Here is a 26321-nt window from a genome sequence, read left to right as displayed (position 1 = left end):
TAGTACATGTTGGGGGGTCAGAGAATGGGGGAGTGGAGAGAAGGAAGAAGGGGAGGTCACAGTGTTTGGCACACCTCTTGGGGGAGGAACACATTTATAAGAGGAACTTTGCTTGACAAATGCAATTAGTGTAACCTGGTTCTTTGAATGAAGAACCTCAATAAATCCCCAACAATAAAAAAATGTGATTTTGGAAATAGAACAGGACAGTCTTGGAGAGGACGCTCTCATCTTCTCCACAATTGATGGACTTCTGACAAATAAAGTTTGGTGCATCTATCCCCATCTCTGCATATTGGCTGACAGTGACAGGTGGCCAAACTCTCTTCATCCAGTAACAAGGTCATCTCAGCTGTTTCATAGTTTTCAACAAAATTTATTTGTAAGACATTAGCCCACTAAATTAGATAACATAAAGTAAATGTCCCCCATTATAATGGTAGAAAACTAATAGACGTCAAGACCTGGTTTGGATTCCTACTATTCTCTCTCTACCTAGTACCTAGTCAGACTCTGAACCAGTAGATCTTTGTTAGAATGGTATTTAATCTCCATGCTCATCTCCAATTGATGTAGACGACAAAAAAATCCTGCTTCTTTAAATTCCATGAAGGAGCGAGATCCATGTTGATACTTTCTCATTTCTGAAATACATCAACAACACTTTGCACACAACATCCCAAGTGTTATTCAGCTCCATGCTCATTTCATAGATCATCTTACACAAAATTTTTTTTAGAGAACATCACAGTTTCACTATTGGGTGCTGCCCATTTTGCTTTGACTCATACTATTAGAGTTTGTCAAACAATTCAGTCACCATTCAAGAACTACACAAAATATGGAATGTCTCAAGAAACTGTATGTGACCTTTGCACATGAGTCATGCTAATCTTCTCTGTATTGTTTCAATTTTATTATACGTGCTGCCAAAGCAAGCACAATGTTCTACTTTTGTATGTAACTTTTTTTTTTTTTTATTTTGGGGGCTTCATTGAGGATTTAAAGAACCTGGTTACATTGATTGCTTTTGTCAGATAAAGACCTTCCAATAATAGTGTTCCACCTCCAAAACGTGTACCACCCCCTATGATTCCCACCCCCTTCCTTTCTCTGTTCTCCCCATCCTCAACCCCCACACTGTGTGCTAGGTCACTAATTTTTCCCATATTAGAATTGAGTACATAGAATTCTTGCTTTTCCATTCTTGTGATGCTTTGCTAAGAATAATGTCTTCCACTTCCATCCAGGTTAATACAAAAGATGTAAAGTCTGCATCTTTTTTAGTGGTTGCATAGTAGTCTATGGTATACATATACCACAGTTTGCTAATTCATTCCTAGGTGGGTGGGCATTTAGGCTGTTTCCACATTTTAGCAATTGCAAATTGAGCTGTGATAAACAGTCTAGCACAAGTGTCCTTAAAGTAAATAGATGTTTTTGTTTTTGTTTTGTTTTTTTCCTTCTAGGCAGATGCCCAGTAATGGGATTGCAGGATGAAATGGGAGGTCTAGTTTGAGTTCTTTGAGGGATCTCCATACTTCCTTCCAAAAAGGTTGTACTAGTTTGCAGTCCCACCAGCAGTACAAAAGTGTTCCCTTCTCTTCACATCCATGCCAGCATCTGTAGTTTTGAGACTTTATAAGGTGGGCCATTCTCACTGGGTTTAGGTGATATCTCAGGGTGGTTTTGATTTGCATTTCTCGGATAATTGGGGATGATGAGCATTTTATCATATGTTTGTTAGCCATTCATCTGCCTTCTTTAGAGAAGATTCTATTCATCTCTCTTGCTCTATGTTGTAAAGGATTCTTGGTTCTTTTGTGTTTATTGAGTTATCTGTAGATCCTAGTTATTAATCTTTCATCTAATTCAATATATGCAAATATATCTTCTTATTGGGTAGGTTGTCTATTTGCTTTGGTATTGATTTGTCATGTAAATACAACTAACCTGTTCAGATTCAGAGGTTTACATCCAGCAGCTACATTCTTAGAATTTGACATAGAATTTGAAAACATTCTTAAATTTTGAGGTAGAGAACCAAGTAGCTTCAAAGATTTTCATAATTATGGAGGACAAATCATTTGAGGGCCAAGGACAAGTTGGTGTCCACTACTAGAGAAGGACATGGGATCTTTTACAGCCTAAGAAAAGGTGCTGCACAGGCTATAAGTAGGCTTCAGGGCATAGATCTGGTAACAAAGAAGAAACGGAACTCCATTCCTTTCCTGCATCATTATTTGGAACTCTCTGACAGTTTAGAACAATCTCAGCTACTATTTGCTAGACAAAAGGACTTTAAAGGAGAATGTACAAAGGATTAGGCTAAGTCTAAACTAAAATGTGAGCTCCATATAAGCTCTATATAAGTACGGGAAGGGATCTCTTTGCTCACTGTGTGTTTGTGTGGCTAAAGGTCAGAGGCCTAGCTGCCAGAGCAGAGAACGATGCTAGTGCTTTTGGGAACAATGGACAAGCATATAAGCAAATGTAAGTGAACCACAAAAAGTATTACTTTGAAGTTTAAGTGTGTTTGACCATGGAGACTGAGGCATCTGAATCAGCAAAGACTTCCTAGTAGCATAATTACCAGACTGCAGGACCAGTTTCCAGGCAACAATGCAGTAACACAATCAGGGGAAACAGAATGAGTACAAAGTCCTTCTTCTCCCCTTTCTGCCTTATAAAAGAGGATTGCCTTTCTTGCACTTTAAAACCTGTTCAGTTCTTGAAAATTTCAAGGAGGAAGGTCTAGAGCACAACAGTACAGCAGGGAATGGTACAACAGCTTCTACTAAAGTGGACCTTTCATGACCCATATAACTACTCAGAAAAAGCAGAGTTGTGACACTGTCTTTATCCCACGCATAGGGGCTGTACTTGTAATAAAACAAAATAAAACTGAAATCCGTAAGGTTAAAGGTCTTAAAAGTCTTTTTTTTTTTTTTTTTTGTAGAGACAGAGTCTCACTATACTGCCCTCGGGTAGAGTGAGACAACCTCTAACTCTTGGGCTTACGCGATTCTCTTGCCTCAGCCTCCCAAGCAGCTGGGACTACAGGCGCCGGCCACAACGCCCGGCTATTTTTTTTGTTGCAGTTTGGCCGGGGCTGGGTTTGAACCCGCCACCCTCGGCATATGGGGCCGGTGCCCTACTCACTGAGCCACAGGCGCTGCCCAAAGGTCTTAAAAGTCTTAAGAACCCTGCACTCATTACTACTTGTAACACCTCCATCCTTTGGATTTCTTCCGGCTATCTCATTTCCATTCTAAAACTTTCTGAAACAAACCATGAAATTTCAACTGATGTACAAGTTGCAATAGTTATAATTATTTTACACCTCAATTTAACATTAACTGGTCTTTTTTATTTTTCTTTTTTTTTTTTTGAGACAGAGTCTTACTTTGTCCCCCTGGGTAGAGTGACATGTCATCATAGCTCACAGCGACCTCAAACTCTTAGGATTAAGCAATTCTCTTGCCTAAGCCTCCTGAGAAGCTGTGACTACAGGTGCCTGCACAATGCCTGGATATTTTTTTGTTGCAATTGTCATTGTCGTTTTAGCAGGCCCAGGCCCCGTTCAACCCTGTCACCCCCAGTGCATATGGCTGGCACCTTAACCACTGTGCTACGGGTGCCACCCAGCATTAAGTAGTCTTTTATCGTGTACACTTACCTTTCAGAGTCAGGAAGAAGAAAATTATCTATAGTCCGTCCAAATAAATCTTCCGCAAAGACATTAATATTCTGCTCCAAAAGAAGATCCACTAAGCTTTCCGAATTACAAAGTACAGCAAGCATGAGCGCTGTTCTAAAATAAGAAAGATAACCCACACTTACAAACTTGAAAAAAGTTATTTATAGTACTAATTGGATATACTTTACCAATTCAATATCCTGCCTGTCCGTGCAGAATGTTCTTACAGACATGAACATCTTGGGTACTGAAATGTTCATTTTAGCCAATTTCCACTGAAGCTAAAAGGAAGCCTCTTAACCACTGGTATAACACAGTACAAGTTGCTAATTTATAGGGCTTTAATGGTCAAGAAACTATGCTGAGATCACTTATCTTACATAGTGCAAGATTTAGATGTAGAATTCTCCATTCCTTCCCTATCTAAATAGAATATATTTTCATTCAAAGTCAGATAGTGGTCAAATAAGTAAGAGCTACTTGCAGGCTTCCAAGAACAATAATAATGGTAATAATTTTAGTCAGAGTACTTACAGATTTTGATGCTGATATTCATGTGCTAGGAACTGCATTAAATTATTGTGTGTGTGTGTGTGTGTATATATATATATGTATCTGTGTGTATGTGTGTATATGTCTCTGTGTGTGTACATATAAGACTTTACACACCATAAGCCTTGGCAGATTATGCTCCTTTTCAGATCAAAAAACACATCTGATGATAAATGATGTTCCTAACATCACACCTAGCAAGTGGAAAAGCCAGGAATCCAACCCAGGCTTCGGGGAATCTAAAGCCTCTCTGTTTACACTTTATCACCCACCTATGGCTTATTTTATTCAAGGAAAAGTTTATCCAGTTAAAGTTTTCATCCTTCTGCCCATGCCAATTAAAACTAAAACATCAAACTACACTAGAAGTAAAAATGGAAAAAAAGCTGATGAACCCACAGGATCTGGTAATAGCAATTAATAGTCACTTAAGGATAATCTAACGTCAATATTCTTTAAAGAAAACAACTTAAAGACTCACTAAGTCATTCAAAAGAGAAAATGAATCCCAGCTCCTATTTATGGGACACAGAACATTCTAAAGGAAAACCATATAAGCAACAGTTGTTAAAAAATACTATGAAAGAGTGAAGAATTTCATATTAAGTCATAAAGTAAACTACAAGTTTAAGTCCACATTTTATACAACTAACTAAAGCCTATCAGCTAATATATCACCAAAACACCAAATTACGAACAAATATCAGTCAATATTGAAAAAAAAGGTAAATCCTTCTGTATACTGTCCTTCATATTTCTCAGTCAAAATAACTGCTTTTCTGCGTAACTGAAGATCTGTGTGGATATTTTTCACTATACAACAATTATGAGGTAACGTTATTGTTCATTTAACATTTCTGAGGAGAGATACTATTGCCACTCTAGAATACCACTCAGGTTTTAAAAACAGAACGAATTACTGTACCTCCTACATCCATCAACTAGATGTATATTTGCCTTATGCTTAATTAAAAGTTCCGCCACATCTGAATGGGTTTCCTTCAGAGCAAGGAAGAGTGGTGTGGTGTCTTTCTGCAATACAGCAAAAACAATTAATACAATATTGGTCAAAATTATACACTTTTATAAGTGGAAAACTTTATATAAGGTCCTAAAATTGTACACATAATGTAGAAAATAAATAAAAAGTAGACCCTTCCTTCTCATTACTCTGTGCTTTCCAATGTGACACTCCTTCCCTTGGAAACACCTCTCATCTGCCTCTTCACATCAACTCAGGTTACCTCCAAAACTCAGTTCAGACATTTAATGCTTTGAAGAATCTTTGCTTCTATCACAGCATTTACCACAGTATAATACTTTCTTGTTTCTCATCTAAACCAAGAGCTTCTTGTGGGCAGAGGCAGTATCTATTATTAATATCTCTATATCCCCCTACCCTAAGATATAGTAGTAACTATTTTCAGTATTTTTATTGAGTTAATGATCTAAATTATTACCCCTAGATCAGTATTTCTTACACTGGATTTCAAAGACTACTTACAAGTATGTACCCCCAACACAAAGTTTCCATGATCATCTATGCATAACAAATATTACCAAACTTTCCATTATATATCCAATATTAAAGCAATCTCTTGAATTTGCTTAAACCCTCTTTGGCAATACATTTTTGGGGCAAACCCTAACATTTGAGAAATGAGAGTTTCCGTGATCCTTGAAAGCTTTCCAACAAAGGGGGAGGATTTCACCAGGTATACCAACTCAGGACTCTCTTCTGTCGATGGTGACAAGACCCCAGATGCCAATTGGTCTGTCACTCCTGTTGCGAATGGTTCACTAAGGTTTTCTGAGTGAAAAAAAGCTAGACTTCAAATGAACTTTTCTTGCTTATCATTAAATGGCCCATGGGATGTCTCCTGTTATAAGATTATCAATTTTTTACTTAGGAGGCTGAGGCAAGAGAATCACTTAAGCCCAAGAGTCTGAGGTCGCTGTCAGCTGCGACACCATGGCAATCTACCAAGGGTGACATAGTGAGACTCTGTCTCAAAACAAAACAAAACAAAACAAACAACAACAACAAAAAAAGATTACCGATTTTTATCTCAGCTGTTAGAAAGTTCACTGAGAAACATTATTCTCGATGAAAATGGTATATGGAAATCTAATGCATATTTAACTTTCTAATCCATTTTTTTCTGGTTTCTCTTTAAATTATGTTTTTTTCAGCAAAATATAAAGCAGAAATATAATGGTTTCTTAATAGAAGTTCTAATACTGACTTACATGAATTGTTTACAGCCTAAGTAAAGGCACTAAATCATTTTCATTTTTAAGGGATGGTGCTGAGGCAAAACATATGTCATCATCTATCCAACTACAACCATGATTAACTTAAAAAGGCTTATAGGTTTTGTAACAGGAAAACAATTATTTGATAGATGCAAAGACAAAGAGATTTTAAAAGCCATTTTTTAAGTTCTAAGATATGACCCCATCACTAAGGACTAATATAATTTTTTTAAAAAAAATTCCTATATGTATTCTAACTTCATGGTTTTCAGTGTTTCAAACTGAGATCCTGATTATGCTGAAGCTCTGTGGCCCTAAAAGATGTGCTAAGACAGTTCATATTACAGCTTCAACTAAAAAAAAAGGTAAAGGATTCACTACTATTCTGATTGAGAAAACTCTACTTGTAAAAAACATTTGTTGACTTAATCATCTGAATGATAACAAAGAGGAAATACTAAAATGGTCAGTCTGCACTTATTGAAAGACTATACACAAGTAAATTTCTAAAATCCCTCTCAATAACAGTAAATGATTGATGGTTGAAAAGGATAAGAAGGTGCTCTGTAAGCTAACAGATACTGCCAGTAACATTCCTTTTACCCTCTTAAGCAGTAAAAGACATCATAAACATCAGTCTAATATTACTGGAAAGCAGAGATTGAAAGAGAAGTAGTGCCTCTAGAAATTTCTTACATTTTTGATACATGTGAATTCATAATTACACTTAAGTGCTCAGTGCATCAGAGTCTTGAAGAAATTGTGTTGTTCTTAGGGACAGTGTCAGAGAAAGTGTCAAGAAATCCTGGGTTGGTTCAGTGCCTGTAGCTCAGCAGCTAGGGCACTGGCCATATAAAAAAACCTGAGCTGGCAGGTTCTAAGCCAGCCCAGGCCTGCCAAACAATGACAACTACAACAAAAACAAAAAAATAGCCCGGCATTGTGACAGACACCTGTAGTCCCAGCTTCTTGGGAGGCTGACGCAAGAGAATTGCTTAAACAAGAGTTGGAGGTTGCTGTGAGCTGTCACGCCAAGGTACTCTACCCAGGGGAACACAATGAGACTCTGTCTCAAAAAAAAAAAAAAAAAAAAAAAAAAACAACAACTCCTGAGATTGACTGATCCTTCCTACCTCAATCTCCCTCTCCCTCAAACATGTACCTGCCTTCAAGGAAATATTTTTAAATATACGTGCTTGGACCTTATTATATTTTCTGAATCAAAATCTTCAGGACAGAGCCTAGACTTCTAAATTATTCTTTTACATTCCCCCCAGTTCATTGTGTTGCACAATTCTAGTGGAGAACTAATGCAACAGAAAACCACTTTTGTCTCATTGTCTACCTACATGGACAATTATGTTACCACTTGGGAATTTGGATAAAAAGAAGAAAGAGTAAGAGGTGGAGTCATTACTGAAAATTCCATTTAATGTTTCTAGGGAAGGGGAGAACAGGGACTAGTGAACTGAACATGCACCTTGATTTTGCTACGGAAAAGGTCCTTCTCCCCCACCTTCCCATCAAGACATTCTGGTCTTGAGAGTAGAGTTTACACTCTTACCTAAAAGTGGCTGCTTCTGCCAAATTAGGATGATCAGTTAATTATTTGTTCTTCCTTCTTTCTTAATTCATCATACTCATTGTCAATCTGGTTTTCTCGGAGTTCTCCTAAAATTGATGCCTAGACAAGTCTACCTCTCACTAACTCTCTCAAACTGAGAGTTATTATCCCTCAAAATAAAGAGATTCTGGTTTAAATGTTAAAAAACTGGACAAAACATGCAAAACCCCCTCTTATTGGTATTTCCTGCAGTTATGTATTTTTTAATGATTTTTTTATTAAGTCTTTTGTATATAGATCATAAAAACATTTATGCCATTTTCAGTGTGTTGATTATTTGAACAAATTGAAGTGCTTACATCATACTAATCAACATAGCTTTCACCTCATTTACCCAATCATGCAGTTTTTAAACTGGCCTGTGTGTTTCTGATCAGTCTCCTTTCCCTTTTCCCCATTTTCCTCTTTACTCCTTGCTTATGTGAGGCAAATCATGTTCCTAGAAATTATTTTTTAAGAAACCTGTCAACAGCAAGATTTCTATTTCTTGTAAAATACATTCCTTTTGTCGAAGTTTTAAGATAAAGCCTATTTCTAGGATAAATTGACTTTTCTGTGCTATTTTACAATTAGAAACAGCAGAATGGTAAAAAAATTGAAAAAAATAATTTAACCTTCAACAAATTCAGTGTTATCTCAAATATTTAACATAAATGCATAAAAGAAGATGTACTCTCTCATGCTCCTTCGAAAGTACCAATTTTTAAACAGAAACCTTTGACAATTGAGCTATTTCAAAATATTTTATTTTAGGGAATGCTTAAGTTTCCAAACTTGGAAAATTGAACCCTTACATATGTCAATGTTAAAACAAATGTATTTCCGATATTTTCAAAATAAAGTCAGTTAATCTATACCTTGTTCATTATCTCTGTAGCGGCACCATGTTCAAGGAGTTTTGTTGTAATCTCTACATTGCCGCTGTGGGCAGCATAGTGGAGAGCGCAGTTACCGTGGATATCCGTGATGTTGGGATCTGCGCCACGTTCTAAGAGGAGAGTGACACACTGCGGTCTCTCGCATTGCACGGCCTGTCAGTTTTACACCAAGAAATAGATCATAAGTTCTAGGAATGCAATATAAACCTTTCACAGATTTCACTTATTAGTTATATTCAATTGTGATAAATTCATTTTATTCTATGGGTTTAAATAAAATCCATCTCAAGCTGAAATCTGGCTACTATATACCTTTATCAGAGGTGTCCTCTCTTCAGCATCTCTGATGTTCAGATCGCAGTCCTTGTCGATCAACATAGTGGACACCTTGGCATAGCCTCTTACGCAAGCCAAATGCAAAGCACTTCTACAAAATTGAGAGAGCCTTTTTAAAAAATTGTAGCACACTAACTAAAAACATGTAATCATTCACGTAGTCGTAAGCATTAAATTTCATTTATTCCTGTTTTCAGAACAAATCCTTAATTTTCTTGTGAAGACAGAACGAAATTTATTAACACTCACTGTGTAACAAAAGAACAGCCTATTGGAATCCAAAGACATTGGCCTTTGGATTCAGTAACTTCAGTTTGGGACATACTTTGGCTTAGCTTTTCTGTGTCTTAATTTCCTCATCGATAAAATGGAAATAAAAATAGTAAGAGCAGGCGGCACCTGTAGTTCAAAGGAGTAGGGCGCCAGCCCCATATGCCAGTTGTGGTGGGTTGAAACCCAGCCCCAGCCAAAAACTGCAAAAAAAAAAAAAAAAAAAGAAAAGAAATAGTAAGGACACCTTACAGGATACCCTTGTGATGCTGACCATTTTTAACAGTTCCTGGCACAAATAACAGTTGTTTATTATAACTATTACTATGAATGCTAAGAAAGATGACATTCTGATTAAAGTAAAATGATACAATCATATCTACTCAGTGGTATGTTTTAAAGATTAGAAATACAACTGTATTATAATGTTTCTTTTTTTTTTCCATTATAACATCTCTGATTTAGGAATGCCACTTGTAATTCATGATTATAAGTATAATTGGCAGCATTTTAAAAATTACAGTATTGAACTTAAGATAATGGGGCATAGCACATTCCATGGTGGCTTTACAGTGAGTGAGATTTGGCACACACAGGTCTCTAGCATTTATTTTTATATGAATGACATTTAAATAAATTTTAGTTTTTAAATGTACTAGGACAAAAAGATGGCTGAATTAACAACAATTTTCAAAAGAAAGTTAATTCTCATTTTGATTTCAAAAATATTTAAAACAAAAGAAATGCAGAATTCAAATGGAAAGTGTGGCTCATTATTCAGTGCTTAGATTGATTGACATGTAAAGGAGATATTTCCAGTGATTAGTATTAGTCATTAAGACTGTTATAAAATTTCAAAGGTCACTAAAATATCTTTTTAAATAATTGTTTAACTTTAGGAATTATTTTTATGCTAACTTTTATTCTCTTCAAAAGTAAAGGAATCTTTTTATCTGTGTTTAACAGGAGGGAGGAAAAACTGCATGTGAGATCAAGTCCTAATGCAACAATTTTAAACCTCTCATCTTCCTCAGGCTGCTCAGGTAAACATGATGGTTTGGGATGGAACGGTCCTGAAAGGCTATAGTATATGTCTCCTACCAAAGAGGTTTCCAGCTTATGTTTGTAGAATAAATGGATTCAAAGGATGGATAGGGAGCTCAATTAAAAGAAAAAAGAAAAACTCAAGAAGTAAAGCAATACTTTTGCAAGATTAATAATCATTTATATTTGCAAGCTTTATTTTCTTAAGGGCACAAATAAAATGATGAATCTATAATTATTTGTATATATAATAAATACATATGATGAAAACAATGTGCATAATAAAATGTATATGCAACAGAATATACATGCACAGATACAGGTAAAAAGATTCATTTTGAAGAGACTACAAGTTAGCAGAAGATACTAATTCAAATAAATGAATTAATAAAAAGTGGGAAATTATTTTTCTTGTGTAAGATTCATATCCCATAATCCTTGTGAACGGATTATTTCATTAATAATAAGCTGCTACTAAAACTTATACAGGTTCACTGCAGAAATCACAGGGAAAAAAAGAAAAATCTTAGTCGTATACCAATTTCTAACACTAACTGCTTTTGTCAAACTTTTTACATATTTTCAGCTAACACATTGCCATAGTCCATGTGTACATATCAGCAAACTGACATTTTCCTCACTGTATATCTTAAAAGTTCACCTCCACATGACAGCTGACACCTACCTGTTCATATGCCACCTTCATATGCCACTCTTACCTAAGTGGCTGCTTCTGCCAGATTAGGATTCTGTCACATATTGTACTACCCTATGGATGCATTGAAGTTTCTTTTTTTTTTTTTTTCTTTTTTTTGTAGAGACAGAGTCTCACTGTACTGCCCTCGGTAGAGTGCCGTGGCGTCACACAGCTCACAGCAACCTCTAACTCTTGGGCTTACGCGATTCTCTTGCCTCAGCCTCCAGAGCAGCTGGGACTACAGGCGCCCGCCACAACGCCTGGCTATTTTTTTTTGTTGTTGCAGTTTGGCCGGGGCTGGGTTTGAACCCGCCACCCTCGGCATATGGGGCCGGCGCCCTACTCACTGAGCCACAGGCATGTTATGTAGGTTCTCCTTAATACAGTGTTACTTTAAGCAGAGCTGAGAAAGTCGAATTTTATGAATTTCTAATTACTCCATAAAAATATTTTATTATGACTTGTTGGAGTCTATCTAAAAGGTCATAAGCACATAAAAGCATAAGTACCACCACATTGCATCTTTATAAACTTTGTGGATAGAAAAAAAAAGTATTCCCTTTTTAATTTAAGGTCCTTGTCTTATCAAGAACACTAAATGTTTTTCCCAGGTCCATAGATCAATTGTAGATCAGTAAAGAAAAATGTACTTTGCAGAATTTTAGAATTCTTTTTTTTTTTCTTGCAGTTTTGGCCAGGACCGGACTTGAACCAGCCACCCCTGGTTTATGGGGCCAGTGCCCTACACTTTGAACCACAGGTGCTGCCCAAATTAAGATATATTTTCATTTGATGTGTTGCAAATATTTTGTAAACATGTTTTGTTAATTTTTTCCCCTCATATACGGAGGGTTTTAACGTTTATTTTGCTGAAACAATCTTCAGAAAGCTTGCTTCAGAGGTCATTCTCAGGAAGGGCTTCTTACCATAAAAATGTATCTATCTCAATAGGCATTTAGGTTTGTTCCTAGTACTTTCCTCATTTGGTATATTTAAAACTTTTAATATGTATTTTATTATGAACTTACATTTATTTATGTATTTATTTATTTGAGACAGATTCTCACTATGTTGGCCTGGGTAGAGTTCCGTGGGGTCACAGCTCACAGCAACCTCAAACTCTTGAGCTTAAGCAATTCTCCTGCCTCAGCTTCCAAAGTAGCTGAGATTATAGGTGCCCCCACAACACCTGACTATATATTTGTTGTAGTGGTCTTTGTCTAGCATGCTGTTCTTGGAACCCACCACCCCACCCCACCCCCACCCCCCGGTGTATGTGGCCGGGGTCCTAACCACTGACCTGACGGTGCCCAGCCATGAACTTACTTTTGTGAATTAAAAATCTATCTACTTTCTTTCCAGCTAACAGACACCTCAGTTATGAAAAATTCATTGTTCGCTAATAATATAAAATGTCACCATTATCAAGTTCTAAATTCTCCTATACATTTGGTCTATCTGGATTTTATATTTTGTGCCATTCATTCATGTGTCTTTTCAAATGTTAGTAAAAAATTTGTGGACCTTAATAGCACATTTTGATATCTAAATAGGCAAGTCTTTATTCACACCATTACAAATGTTTCTTAATATCATGACAATAACAAAAGATGGATACCATATGCAACTCAAAAATTGAAAAATTTTGGCATTTTTATTTGGCTGATTTAAAATTAATAAACATGGAAAGAGCTCACATTTTCAGGAAAATAAGTCTTCCTACTGAAGCACATGCAATCATCTTACCACTTTAAAATTGCTTTCTAAGACCCCCTCGGTAGAGAACGCAAACCCACGGCTGCACTTCGATATAAAATGGAAATTGGACTTGATCTAAAGATGTGTTAGCTCAGAGGTGGACATATTGTAGGAATTCTCTCATTATGTACTTTTCCATAATATACAGAACATTATGTTCTAAAATGTGTACATCAAAAATAAAATGCGGTTATACCTAATTTTCTTGGTTAAATTACTTTAAAATGGTCAATACAGGCTGGGCACAGGGGCTCGCGTCTGTAATCCTAGCACTCTGGATGCCGAGGTGGGTGGATTGCCTGAGCTCACAGGTTGAAGACCAGCCTGAGCCAGAGCGAGACCACATCTCTAAAAATAGCCAGGTGTTGTGGCGAGTTCCTGTAGTCCCAGCTACTCTGGAGGCTGAGACAAGACAAGTGCTTGAGGTTGTTGGGGAGCTATGACGCCACAGCATTCTATCCAGGGCAAAAAAGTGAGACTCTGTCTCCAAAAAACAAACAAACAAAAAAGCTCAATACAGAGCTGTATAAGGGGAATCTGGAGTGGAATGGAAACCAGATGAGGTTCAGCTTTTGCTCTGCTGCCCATAGTGGTGGCCCGAGTGGGGCGCGGGACCTCTCCCAGACTTCCCCATCTCAGTTTCTAAGGAGCCCTGGCGACAGGAGGGCTGGCCCAGGGAGCCCATGAAAGGGGGCGTCTCCCCCCTCACACCCCTCACACCTCATCCCTCACACCTGGTCACCCCACCTCTCACCCCCCACGCCGCCATCCCCAACCCCATCCCACCCAACCCCTGCCCCCCGCCCCAGCCCGAGCCGGCTCCCTGTTCCTATTACCTCTTCTTCTTGTCATATGCATTTAACTTATTTCTTTTCAGATGGACCAGGTCCATCATGTCGTAGAGGTCGCCGTCGTAGGCAGCTCTGTGGAGAGTCTTGAGGTCCTTAAATTTGACCTCATACCCGGCCGTTGAGAAGACTGGGTCCTGATTCTGGTCCCAGTACTGGTGGACCAAAGGGGTCAAGGCTGAGTTGCCCATCTCCACCTGCAGCTAACAATTTCTTTTAGATAGAGCTCCTGGCTCCGAAGACTTCCTTCCGCCACCCCCTCCCCTCCGCTTTCTCGCTCAGCGTAGCCCTAGGACGGTGTCCTAACCAGGTCTGGCAGCAACTCCAGGAAACAAGCCTGGCGGTTCCGTGGTCAGACTGGTACAACCGAAGGCTAGCAACTGCAGTGCGCGTGCGCAGGAAGACCCGCGCTGGCGTCCGGAAGTTGTGTGCAGCTGGTGCCTGGGCGTGCAGGGCGTGGCTACAGAGCTGGACCTCGGGGCTCCCTGGGTGCACAGGGTCCTCGTACACTGCCCGCCAGGCCTGGCACACCTGCTGCACATGGTGCGTGCAGGAGGGATCTAGGGAGTTCTGTACCCTCTCAGCTCAGGCAGATATTTCCTGTCCTTGCTGCTGTTTGGACAGGGCCAGGGACTGTGGGGAGCAGCCCTGCAACTAGGAACCTGCCCGCGCTCCTAGAAGGAAGGAACAAGGCACCTGACACCTCAGTTGCAGTCAAGCCTGGCCAATGACCTGGCAGCAGCCGCTCAGCCAGATTGCCTGGTGGGCGCGGACCCCATACTCCCAGCATGGGCCCAGCAGGAGCTGGCCCACGGAGTCGGTAGGGCCCTTGGGACGCATGCTGGACACGAGTCCTTGAGCGCTGGACACACCGACCTCAGGGTTCAGCGGTGCAGCCTGTTCCGCCCCTGAGTGCTGCTGCTAGTGCCGGGCCCACCGCCCGGCTTGGCGCAGGCTGAGGCCCCCACCCTTGCATCGGTGCTGCTGAGGGCGTCGCGAGATCTGGGGTTTCTGGACAGTCACTGCAGGCACCTGACAACGAGTTGCAGCCCCGGCTGTGGTGGCAGCGGGCTGGCAGCCTAGTCCCTGTCCATCCCACCTGCCTGGCCTGAGGGCCCACCCTCCTTGACCTGCAAATGGAACGTGGGGCAGCGATGCTGGACCTTGGACACAGCACTCTCCATTTTCAACACAGAACCTCCCCCTCCCGGTTCTCTGAACACCAGCTGCCCCTGGGCAGGCAGGGCTGGGACAGGAAAGTCGCACTCAGGGTTGGAATCGCAGAACCCCGGTGTCCTGAGGGCGTCGCGCTGAGGTGGTCGCCAGGCCTGGTCCCCTCGCAAAGGGCGGCGCTGAGGAGCTGTGCGTTCTATCACAGCCACAACGCCCAGGAGCAGTCGCCGGCCACGCCGAGGTACCGTGCGTCCTCTACAGCCTGCGGCGCCAAGGGCCTCACGCATTCTAAGCAAACTTTTTTCTGCTCCTACATTGCTTAATGCTCCATGGCTTGCTTTTCTAAGCTATTAATAACAGGAACTAGCACAAAAAATTTGGAGGATTAAATGAGTACTTAGCACAGTGCCCAGCACACACTCCATCAAGATTAGATTTTAGCACAATTCCAAATGTTTGGGCTACACTCATCCTCTGTCCACAACCTCAGCCATGCCCATCTCCTGAGTCCTAAACTTCCTGGAGCCTGTGTCCCAGCATCATCTCCCCTCCATGATCCTCCACCTCTCTAGACATCCCCTTCACTGCACTGTTGGCTACTGAAGAAAACCCTTGGTCCTGCTGGGCTAACGAAGGAGAATGTTGGGAACAAGGTCTACTTGGGTAAGGTTTTGCAGCTAAGTGAGCCCATCTCCTTCATGCAGGTGTATGATTTGAGTAGACATACGTAAATGCATGCTCATATATGCACACACCTGTGCATACACGCACAGCACACCCTTCAAGCCCCAGGTCCAGGCTCTAACCTTGAGCTTGGGGAACCGTTTGATGGTCTTGAGGGGCCGTAAGACGCGCAGAACTCTTAGGGACTTGATGGTGTTGATGTCTTTCCCTTTGGATCCTCTAGAAGGGAGAAACCACAGATGCAGACAGGTGGAGTTGTGAGTGGCACCCATGCAGCCCCCCAGGGTCTGGCTCACACCACTCTGTATCCAGAAGCAGGGAGGCCTTGCCCTGCAGGTACCACAGGCCACTTGGCTCTTCCCATGGTTGCCTGTCTGGGGCCTCATCTGAGGACAGGGGCCAGGCTGGGACCAGCACCAGGACAGCAGCACCTGGGGCACAGGGAGAGCCCAGAGTTCCCTCAACCACACTCTGACAGCCACCCCGAGCCAGCTTCCAGGAGCAGAGGACAGGGGGCCTGTATCAGTACTGTAGCCCATTAGTACCGCAACATTCTGGAAGGGCTTTCCCCCTGCTTTCTCAGTCCTGGCAGAGGGAGGTAAGGGGGCCGTGTCTGGCCTCTTCCTACAGTTCTCCTTGGCCACCCTAACACTATTGCAGATGACAAAAAGCTGACAGAAAAGAAGATGGAAGTGGGGAAGGAAAGTAAGAAGGAGACGTTACATACATAAACCATGAGTGAGGAAGGAGGGAGGGAGCCACAGACAGAGCAGTGGACAGGGAAACTCACACAGAGGGGAGCAGGGAGAAAGTCAGGGAAAAGAAAACTCAGGCACTAGAAACAAGCTCCGAAGTCCAGGGTTCATGTGCCCACATCAGGGACTCTCGCAGGAAAAGCCAGAGCAGACCTAGGTGCTGCCTCTGCTTGCCAGGGCCCCAGGAACTGGGCCTAGCAGGCACTGGGGGCCGACCTACTGACCTCCTACCAACTCCACCTGAGGCGAGGCCAGGCCAGGCTTCATGGAGAGCCTATTATCAGAAGCATAAAGCCCTTAGTCCATGCGGGCAGGAGTGGACAGGATGGAGTGGGCTTCATTCATACCTGGGGCTCTGGCTTCTTTACTCAGTGGGCAATGGCCTGCATGGGTGTGTGTGGTCCTATCCTTAGGGGTCTTCCTGGGCCCACTGGGTGGGGTGGGCAGAGTGTCTCAGGCCTTCATGGGGCTGGAGAGTCTGGATACCCAGTCCTCTGCTGCCCCAGCAGCAGCCTACACCCCAGAGTCCAATTAAACTCCCCTGCAATGCTGAGTTTTCAGGTGGGCAAAGCCCAGCCCCTCTAAGTTGGCTATTTCCATCACTGCAGAAGCCCCTGAACCTACTCTCAAACCACCCTCCTCTGCCAGACAGAGAAGGGAGGACAGACGCTGGCCTGGGGTGGGGCAGAGCAGGAGGAAGGCCACACTGCCTGTCTGGGAGGAGCAGCCCTCTGACATCCATGCAGAATAGCGAGCTCAGGGCTGCCTCCCATTCTCTTCCTCTGAAGCCACCTGGCTGGGTCTCACCTCTCTCCTCCTGCTGGGACTGTCCAGCATCCCTGGCTTCACTGTCCTCATTGCAGGACCCTCCCAATACCCTGGCAAAGTTCTCGTTCCCTTCACCATGGAAGGAGGGTTCATTAAGACACCCAGAGGGGAAGCTGGGTATGGCTAGGCACTGATGTGGTCAGGAAGGAGTGGGGAGGAAGCTGCACTTCAAGAAAGGAGCCTCAGAGGAAGCAGCTTAAGAGGTCCAACATCCTGGGGCCTATGGCCACAGCTGGAAGTTGCCACCTCACTGCCTTCCAGCTGATATTCTCAGCCTCTAGCACGTGACCAGGACACCTTGATCTTTAGGAAATACTGCAGCAAGGGCTGACCATGTCCAGCCCTAGGCCCCAACCCAAGGCATGACAGAAACACTGGGCTTGGGTACATGGCTCCTAGCAGCATGCAGCCCAGATGGGGAATGTGGGTGAGCAGGAGGCGAGGCTGGTGATGAAATGGTCTGGAGAGAGGCCATTGGAGCTGTGATGCCGGACGCATGGGGGAGAGAGAGAGAAGCATTACCCCATGGTGCTCCTACCGAGTCCAGCAACAAGGAGGCAAAAAGAGCAGAGTCAGTGACACTGGCAGGATAGGAGGGGCCTTTGTGCAGGTGCAGCCTTCCCAGTAGGCTCAGAGAAGGCAAAGCCCCCAGTGTTGCCTATCGACTGTCAGGGGCCTTCCTTGTCTCTGGCTCTCACTTCACAGCTGCCCTCTGCACCCACCAGGTCCCCCCAGGCCCTGACACTCTCCACGCAAGGCCTGACAGAGTTCTCTCTAGGCCCCACTCCAGCAGGGGGAGTATTCCCACAAAGGACGCAGAAGGAACAGCCCAATACCCCAAGAGGGTAAGATGACCTCCAACTCTGGCTGGGAACAGCACTGGCCCAGATGCTCACCTCAGGTAAAGCTGCTCGTATGGGCCCTGTGGGGCTGCACCCAGTCCTAGAACCACCGGGTACCTGTGGAACGTCAGGGACAGACAGGCCTCGGGTCCCCTCAGGTCCCCTGGCCCCATAGAGCCCAGCTCCAGGAAGCTGGACCAGTTCCATATGGCCCACAGACATCACCCCATGCCCCTACACTCAAGGTCTTCTCCTTGGCCACCCTAACATGATTGTACCACGGTTCTGGGGGCTGCACGCAGCCAGACCAGAGCCAATATGGTTACTTACGAGAAGGCAAACACCACCAGGGCCCCACTGACCACAATGAAGTCCAGAATGTTCCACAGGTCCCGGAAGTAGGCTCCAGGGTGAAGGAGCAGTCCCAAGTCAATCATCTTCAGGTGAGAAACACACATTAGCGAATATAATGTTCCAGAAAAGAGGTAGAGCCAGGTCCTGGTGTCACAGGGTCACTCCCTCTCAGCAAAGGTTCGCACGTCTGTGACCTCATTGCAGCCTCGGAACATGCTCACATGCCCTCCCAGGGCAGAGGTCACAGTCCAGGTCATACCCTCTAAGGGACTCAAGGTCACTGACCCCAGTGTCACAGTTCATGACAGCCTGGCACCCTGCCTGGGCTCCCTGCCACCCTGAAGCCTGAATGAGACTGGGAGGGTCTGCCACCATGTGCTCTGCAGGGCCATGCTCTGCCACACCTTCAGAGGGCCGGCTCAATGCAGCAGGAAGAGCAGCTGGTCCAGGTTATAGGACTTTCATTTGTGGCCTGGCTCTGCCACTCCCTGTGTGGGGACTTGGAACAGGTGCCAGGACCTCTGTAGCCTCAGTTTCCTCATTTATAAAACATGATGATGTGCCGAGTGCCACCCTGAGAGTATGCACTGGGCACACATGCTGAAGTCATAGGTGTACACACACGTGTGCACATCCAACCACGCTGAGCACATGCCTGTCAGACACTGATAAGGGAACACTCATATCCACACGTAGAGACAGAAATGAAGGCTGCAGCGAGGCGGCAGACCCTGAGCCTGTTACCAGGCAAATGCCAGACCCCTTTTAAATTTGTGTCTTCACTGCCTACTTCCCACGGCCCCCCAGCTCTCTCCAGGCTTCTTGGCCTCCTGTCACACAGCAGCCCTAGGGAAGGAGCTGAACCCAAAGTGTCCTGTTCCAGGAGTGGAGTGCAGCAGGGACCCAGGCACTGCTGGGGAGGCGATCCTGCACAAGGGGTCCTCAATGAATGACGAAGCCTCTTGTTCTCAAAACACACCCCATATGCATGCAGCAGCTGCTCTCATGTCCTCACACACATATGCATATACTCACTGCTTACCCGCCCACTGTGCACCCTCACCAGAGGCTACTAGGAATGTGGCTTAACCCCCAGCCTTAGCCCCATCTCATATGGGAAGATGAGCAAAACACCAGGTAGCTGGGATCGACACACAGCTCACCTTTATCACCATCTCAAAGGTGAAGACACCTGTGAAGATGTAGTCCATGTACTTCAGAGCCTGAAACCAAAAGGAAGGTTATTCCAAACACCAAGCTGGGGCCTGAGCCAGGGCTGCTGCAGGGGCTCCGAGCTCCTCTGAGTCACTGGGCAGACAGCCAATCTGGGAGCTGTGGGCTTGGGCATTAGGAGGCAGGGCTCAGACATGCATCCATCCCTTTGGGCTAGTCCCCTGGCTGTAGCCCCAACCCCTGCTACTCCTGCCTTCAGACGTTGGGCCCTGCACCCCTGAGGAGGAGACATAGCAGAGAGGGAGGATTTTAGGGGAGAAGCCAGCCCCTCTGCCACTCACATTGTTTCTGGGAGAGTCTGTCCGCACAGGGTCCTCTGCAGCCAGAGCAATGCTACTCAGGGCAATGACCACGAGGATGACCATCTCGAAGTAGCGCATGGTCACTATGTAGTGGCAGAGGCACCGCAGCCTGTGGGGATAAAGCATGGAGGCTGTGAGCAAGCTGGGCACACTTGGCTCAGCTACAGGCACCAGAGCCTTCTCCACTTCTCCTGGCACAGCAGCCCGGTGACAATGGTGGCTGAGGTACTCATGAGGGCAGCCCAGGACAAGGAGTGGGAAGGCTGCACAGCCCACGGCTCACAGGCTACAGCTCACAGACCACACTTCCGTACAGCATAACCACTTGTGTCCACCTGGCTGCTGTCTAGAGAGGATGGATGTCAGCACTAGCATTCTGGCAGACGGCAGGCCTCTCCTGGCCTAGGAACCTTCCCAGGGTCGCCAGGAACACAAGCCCACTTGCTCACCTGCACTCACTCATGCAACATTACTGAGCATCTGCTCTGCCAGCCTGTGCTGAACTCTGGGGGACATAGTAAGCAACAGGGCAGGCAAGTCCTCCACCTCAGGAAGTCCCATTCTGGCAGGCAAACAGCAGCAAACAGTGTGGACAGAAATAGGAGACTGGTGCGGACAAGTGCTCAGGGGGTTGGAAAGCCAATCTCTGAGTAGCGGACAGAAGGGGCAGCAATAGATGGGCTAGGTGGAGTGGACTGTCTCTCGTGCCAACACAAGGAACATGCTCTAGGAGCACCACCTCTACCTCCTGCATCCCAGGCACACACTCTGCCCCTCTAACCCTTCCAGTCTCTCCTCTAACATTGACATCCCAAGACCTTCCATCCAAAGACCCCCTTCTCTCTCTTCTCTGGAGGGAGCCCATGCACATCTTTTTATCCTCACCTGGCTCCTACCCTCACACCCATGGATCTGCCCCCCAGGTCTACCAACAGCCTGCTAGTTCTTCACTCCATGGCATTTCTCCCTCCTTAAAAGAGACACTTTTCCTTCTAATTCAGCAGCCTGTGTCTGGATTTCTACCACTTAGACTCCGGGCTACTTGGCTACAAGATGTCTCCAGTTGCCTTAGGTTTTCTCATCCAGACCCTCAGCAGCACTGCTAGTCTTGGTGAGCACACTACCTTCTGCCCAGCATCCAGCAGAGATTGGTGCTGTCCTTAACAACCCCTCCTCTCCCACATAGTACAAGTATCATCAAATTCTGCAGACTATGCCTCCAAAATTTCTTCCAAGAACTGACTTCCAAACCTCTCCATTCTGACTACTCCAGTCAAACCACCACCATTTCTTCCTAACACTTCAACCACCCGGCATCTCTGTGCATTCTCCCCATTGAAGGATCTTGCTGAGGTGCAGGTCGAGCATGTCCACCTCTCAGTGCTGTCCATCCCCAAAGGATGCCAGCAGTCAAGCCCTTCTCATCTTGGCACTGCCCATACTGCCTGCAGCCTGCTGCCTCCCATGTCCACCCTCTGTCCTAGCCCACTACCTCCTACATCCTTCCTCTGCCCCAGAGCTTCTGCCCTTCGGGTTTTGGCACAGGTGCCTCTTCTGCTAGGAGAGCTTTACTAACAATCCACCTGATCCCCAATGCCAGTATCTCTCCATTGAGATATTTTCATGCTGAACTTACTGGACGTTCCCTGCCCCTTGTGGCAGGGACCATGCCTCTGCACGTGCTGAGCTGTAACAGAGAGGGAGGAGGCAGGGAGATTGGGTGCTGGAGAGCCATGTGCAGACACCACTGGCTGCTGGGACAGGAGTGGCCGGGCAGACCAGCAACAAACGGGGTATAGACCAACCTGCCTTTGCTGCCCTTGGACTGCCTGTCTACATCCCCTGCTCCCCCTGTACACCCTCCCTTCCACTCCCAACCTTCCATCTAACTTAGTACCTGGACAGCATCTCCACCCCATTTTGTGCTTCCTCCTGCACTATGCACTGTTGGACGTCTTATTACATCTTTTACTTATTTGTTGTGCCTGGTGTCTGTCACTCCCACAGGCACATAGGCTCAGCAAGGACAGTGCCTTGGTCCTGAGCACCTCCAGTGCCTACAGTGCTGTCTACCATGTGGACTTTAGTTGGACCGATGAGAGCACCAGACTGATGAGTGGATGGCAAATGCATGCCGGACAGACATGGGAAGGCACACAGGTGAACAAGTAAACAGATACTGCATGCATGCATACACATGCGGGTGACAGGTGCAATGGAAGGGGGTGCATAAAAATTGTGTGCACACAGGGAGATGGGCCCCTGTGTGCAGAGGAGAGTGAGCATGTAGGGCTGAGCATGCAGGGCTGAGCAGCAGCTCTACAGCTGTTGGGTTCAAACCCTGCATCACCAAGACTGCTATATCAGGGCACGTAGCACAGAACCGTCTGTGTCCTCGTCTACATGAAAAGTCATGGGCATGTGTCTCGAGGGACTATGGCAGTGACCAAACAAGCTCACGTAGCATAGGGTGCAATTGCACCCTCAGGGCACCTACAGGCCATGCTGGTTCCTGTGTCTCTGCAGGTCATGATGAATGGAAAAGAGAGACAGCCACATGCCGGGGCAACGAGGGACTCACAGGTTGGTGGGGCTAAAGCAGAACATGGAGCTATATGGCACAATGGGTCGGGGGCCGCTCCTCATCACGTCATTGGCTTCCACCTCCTTCTTCCCCTCCACTTGGCTCTCCGGGTCCACGTTACCACCTGTGAGAGTACAGAGCCACCAGGTAAGGGTGTGGTGTGCACACAGCCCACATCACATGATCTCTCCACCAGGAAGGCCTGGCCAGGCAGGCTTCGCAGACATGGCTGAGGGGATGATGGCAGGCCACAGCCACAACCAAGTCCCTGAGCTGTGTGTGCAGAGACTCCGATAAGCCGGCCCCTCCTTGCATCTTGATTTGGCAGGGCTGGGGTGGGAACAGATTCAAGCCCATGCTGCCTACTAGGCTGTGCATGCTCCAAAAGGAGCAAAGCCAGCCAGGCCTCCCCGCGGCCTCTACAGGACCCTTGGAGCAGTGAAATTGGACAGGCAGGGCTGGCCCTGATTCAGAAGCCCACAGGAGCTCCCTGACCACCATTGTCCAGTCTGAACTGACCTGGCATTTTCTCCCTCAGGATTCTAGATAAGGACTCACAATGATAGGGAGGTCAGAAGGGCCCACTGACCCAGGAAGGATTTGCTGACCAGTCTCTGCTCACAGCTCGCTCTTCCTTGGGTCCTTATGGGTCCTCACTTGGCCCCCACTCAGCACCCGACCTTCCCCAGGCCCACCCTCTGCTTGCTGAATGAGTACTCCAGCCCTGCCCAGTTTTGTTCCCACAAACCAAACTGCCCAGGACTGAGATGGCCATAACCTGATATGTCAGATAAAGCCTGCTATTCATGCATTTTGCTCACAACTCTGCATCTTTAATTATCCTAACATATAGTTCAACTCTTGTGGGTGACAGAGTTCCTGAGACCTCAGGGACACCAAAGAAGATAGTTCAGTGACTTGGAGCCCCCCCACCTGCTGTATCTCCTTTTTACTTCTTTAAAGAAACATAAAAGCAAAGAGGATATTAAGAACAAAAATGAAGGTGCTTATCCCTACAGCCTGCTGTAGAGAACAAGCTCCAAGCCCTCCTTGGCCACTGACCACTCTGAAGTCCTGCAGAAAATAGCTGGGCCAGAAAAAAGAGCCTTGTGTGGCATGTGAGAACTGCTGACATGGCACTGGGCAGCCAGCTCCCCTACCCACAGGCATAGGCAGTTTTATAGTGACCACTTATGAAATGGTTATCATCAAATTTCTCTGCTGAAAACATAAATTATTAAATACACAGACCTCTGAGAAAGAAATCTGACAATACTTAATTAAAGCTTAAAATACTCTATTAATATCTAAGACATTATCTGCTAAGGCAATCAAGCATAAACACAGCAATCTGTATTTACTTTGTTATAAGTTCTTTTACAGTAACAAAAGTTATGAAACATATAACCATAGTTTGACTAAGTAAAATGTGAAATGTTTATATGAAGCACCATACTATTAATATTAAAAAAGCTTACACCTGGGCAGCACCTGTGGCTAAGTAGGGTGCCGGCCCCATATGCCAAGGGTGGCAGGTTCAAACCCAGCCCCAGCCAAACTGCAACAACAACAAAAAAATAGCCAGGCGTTGTGGCGGGCGCCTGTAGTCCCAGCTGCTTGGGAGGCTGAGGCAAAGAGAATCACGTAAGCCCAAGAGTTACAGGTTGCTGTGAGCCTTGTGACGTCATGACATTCTACCCGAGGGTGGTACAGTGAGACTCTGTCTCTACAAAAAAAAAAAAAAAAATCACACCTGTTGTCCCAGCAATGTGGGAGGAAGGTCACTTGAGACCTCAAGTTTAAGTCTAGCCTGGGAAACATAATGAGAACCCCATTTCTATAAATAAATTGATTAATTAAATTTAAAATGACTTCAGAGATGTAAGAGGAAATTTATGACATGGTAAGTTAAAAGAAAAAAAAAGGCAGGCCACATACTTGTATACCCTACATGAGCCCCACCTGTAGAAAATAACACCCATGCAAGGAGAGAAATAACACCAAAATGTTAGCTGTGACCTCAGAAGGGCTTTTAGATCATACTTTTTGTTTTATTACACTTCTTTTGTCCTGCTTGTTTGCATGTCTCGTAATTTTTTATTGCATGCTGCACGTGGTATATAAATGAAACAAATGCTCCAGATAATGTCTTCCACCAGTGGAAGTACCCTTTTGTCTATTAGGCAGATAGGATGAAGGATTTATCACTTTAATTCAATCAGGGATTTATTTTAGGCTGAGTCTGCCTACAGCTGTGGCCAGAATCCTGTACCCATTTATATTATTTATGCTTATAAGGGGAGGCTCTGGGAGGATGATGGTGGACCCAGCTCCTGCACCAGTAAGACAGAGACAGCTGCAGATGGGCACTGGGTACCCAGACACATGGCAATGGAAGACTAGACAGCAAACATTCAGCATTACCATCATGAGTTCTAGAAGCAGTGCAAAGGGCTTGGATATCTACATATCACCTTTAAAGTAAGGAATACTTATTATTTAAAGCCACACTTCTTTCACAGTAACAGCAACGCACAACAGGAGAAAAGACCCAATTGGGACTCAAGAATTCCCTTCACATCACAGCTATGTGAGTTCAGGCCAAGGCTGAACTTTGTTTTTTTTTTTTATTGACAGAGTCTTATTTTGTCACTCTCTGTAGAGTACTGTGATGTCACAGCTCACAGCAACCTCAAACTCTTGGGCCCAAGTGACTCTCTTGCCTCAGCCTCCCAAGTAGCTGGGACTACAGGTACCCACTACAACACCTGGCTACTTTTTGGTTGCAGTTGTCATTGTTTAGCAGACCCTGGGCCAGGCTGGAACCCACCAGCCTTGGTGTATGTGGCTGGCACCCTAACCACTGAGCTATGGCACTGAGCCAGGCTGTTCCTTGAAAGCAAATGCCCACCAGGATCCTCATCTCACAGGAAAACAGGGTTGAGTCTCAGCGTTTAAGGCTGCAGAAATTTTGACACTGACCATAAATGCTAATAGAAATTAAACTTTGCGGGCGGCGCCTCTGGCTCAGTGAGTAGGGCGCCAGCCCCATATGCCGAGGGTGGCGGGTTCAAACCCAGCCCCGGCCAAACTGCAACCAAAAAATAGCCGGGCGTTGTGGCGGGCGCCTGTAGTCCCAGCTGCTCGGGAGGCTGAGGCAAGAGAATCGCGTAAGCCCAAGAGTTAAGAGGTTGCTGTGAGCCGTGTGACGCCACGGCACTCTACCCGAGGGCGGTACAGTGAGACTGTCTCTACACACACACACACACACACACACACACACACACACACACACACACACACACACAAAAGAAATTAAACTTTGCTATTATTTTTTATCAGGACCATTCCAGTTTTTTAGTGTCTGGTTAAAGAGTTAAACAACTCTTGAGTCATTGGGCCCAACTCTACTCTTCCTACACCTCTACGATTTCTAGTGCAAGGCATTTTCGGGAGTGCACGTGTCAGGTCACACAGGACTGTCTGAACTTTAGGAAGAAAGAGAATCATAGTAAATGGAAGTTTGAGCTGTAAGACTAAAAGGTAAGCCAAAGAGCAGTGAGAAATCTAAAACTGGCAAATCTAAATAAACATGGTCTCTAT

At 44.9% G+C, this 26321-nt stretch overlaps 1 protein-coding gene and 1 non-coding gene across 2 annotated transcripts in view; both read right to left on the bottom strand.

The window, feature by feature from the left end:
* Positions 1-20212, bottom strand: part of LOC128579606 (POTE ankyrin domain family member B-like) — a 76726-nt gene extending 56514 nt beyond the window's left edge. The window contains exons 1-9 of the mRNA XM_053581596.1: positions 20114-20212; positions 19763-19822; positions 18576-18682; positions 15943-16039; positions 13952-14118; positions 9323-9437; positions 8990-9163; positions 5178-5284; positions 3680-3814 (exon numbers count right to left, since the gene is read on the bottom strand). Of these exons, the coding sequence (XP_053437571.1) occupies positions 3680-3814; positions 5178-5284; positions 8990-9163; positions 9323-9437; positions 13952-14118; positions 15943-16039; positions 18576-18682; positions 19763-19822; positions 20114-20212 (1061 nt within the window). The remainder of the gene's footprint in view (positions 1-3679; positions 3815-5177; positions 5285-8989; positions 9164-9322; positions 9438-13951; positions 14119-15942; positions 16040-18575; positions 18683-19762; positions 19823-20113) is intronic.
* LOC128579612 (U6 spliceosomal RNA) lies at positions 836-942 on the bottom strand. Its single transcript, XR_008378219.1, has one exon. It is a non-coding gene; the product is annotated as a U6 spliceosomal RNA (small nuclear RNA).
* Positions 20213-26321: the final 6109 nt, after the last annotated feature.

This window comes from Nycticebus coucang, unplaced genomic scaffold (assembly GCF_027406575.1).
Source record: "Nycticebus coucang isolate mNycCou1 unplaced genomic scaffold, mNycCou1.pri scaffold_70, whole genome shotgun sequence".
Taxonomy (NCBI): Eukaryota; Metazoa; Chordata; class Mammalia; order Primates; family Lorisidae; genus Nycticebus; species Nycticebus coucang.
This window is presented reverse-complemented; position numbering and strand designations above follow the sequence as displayed.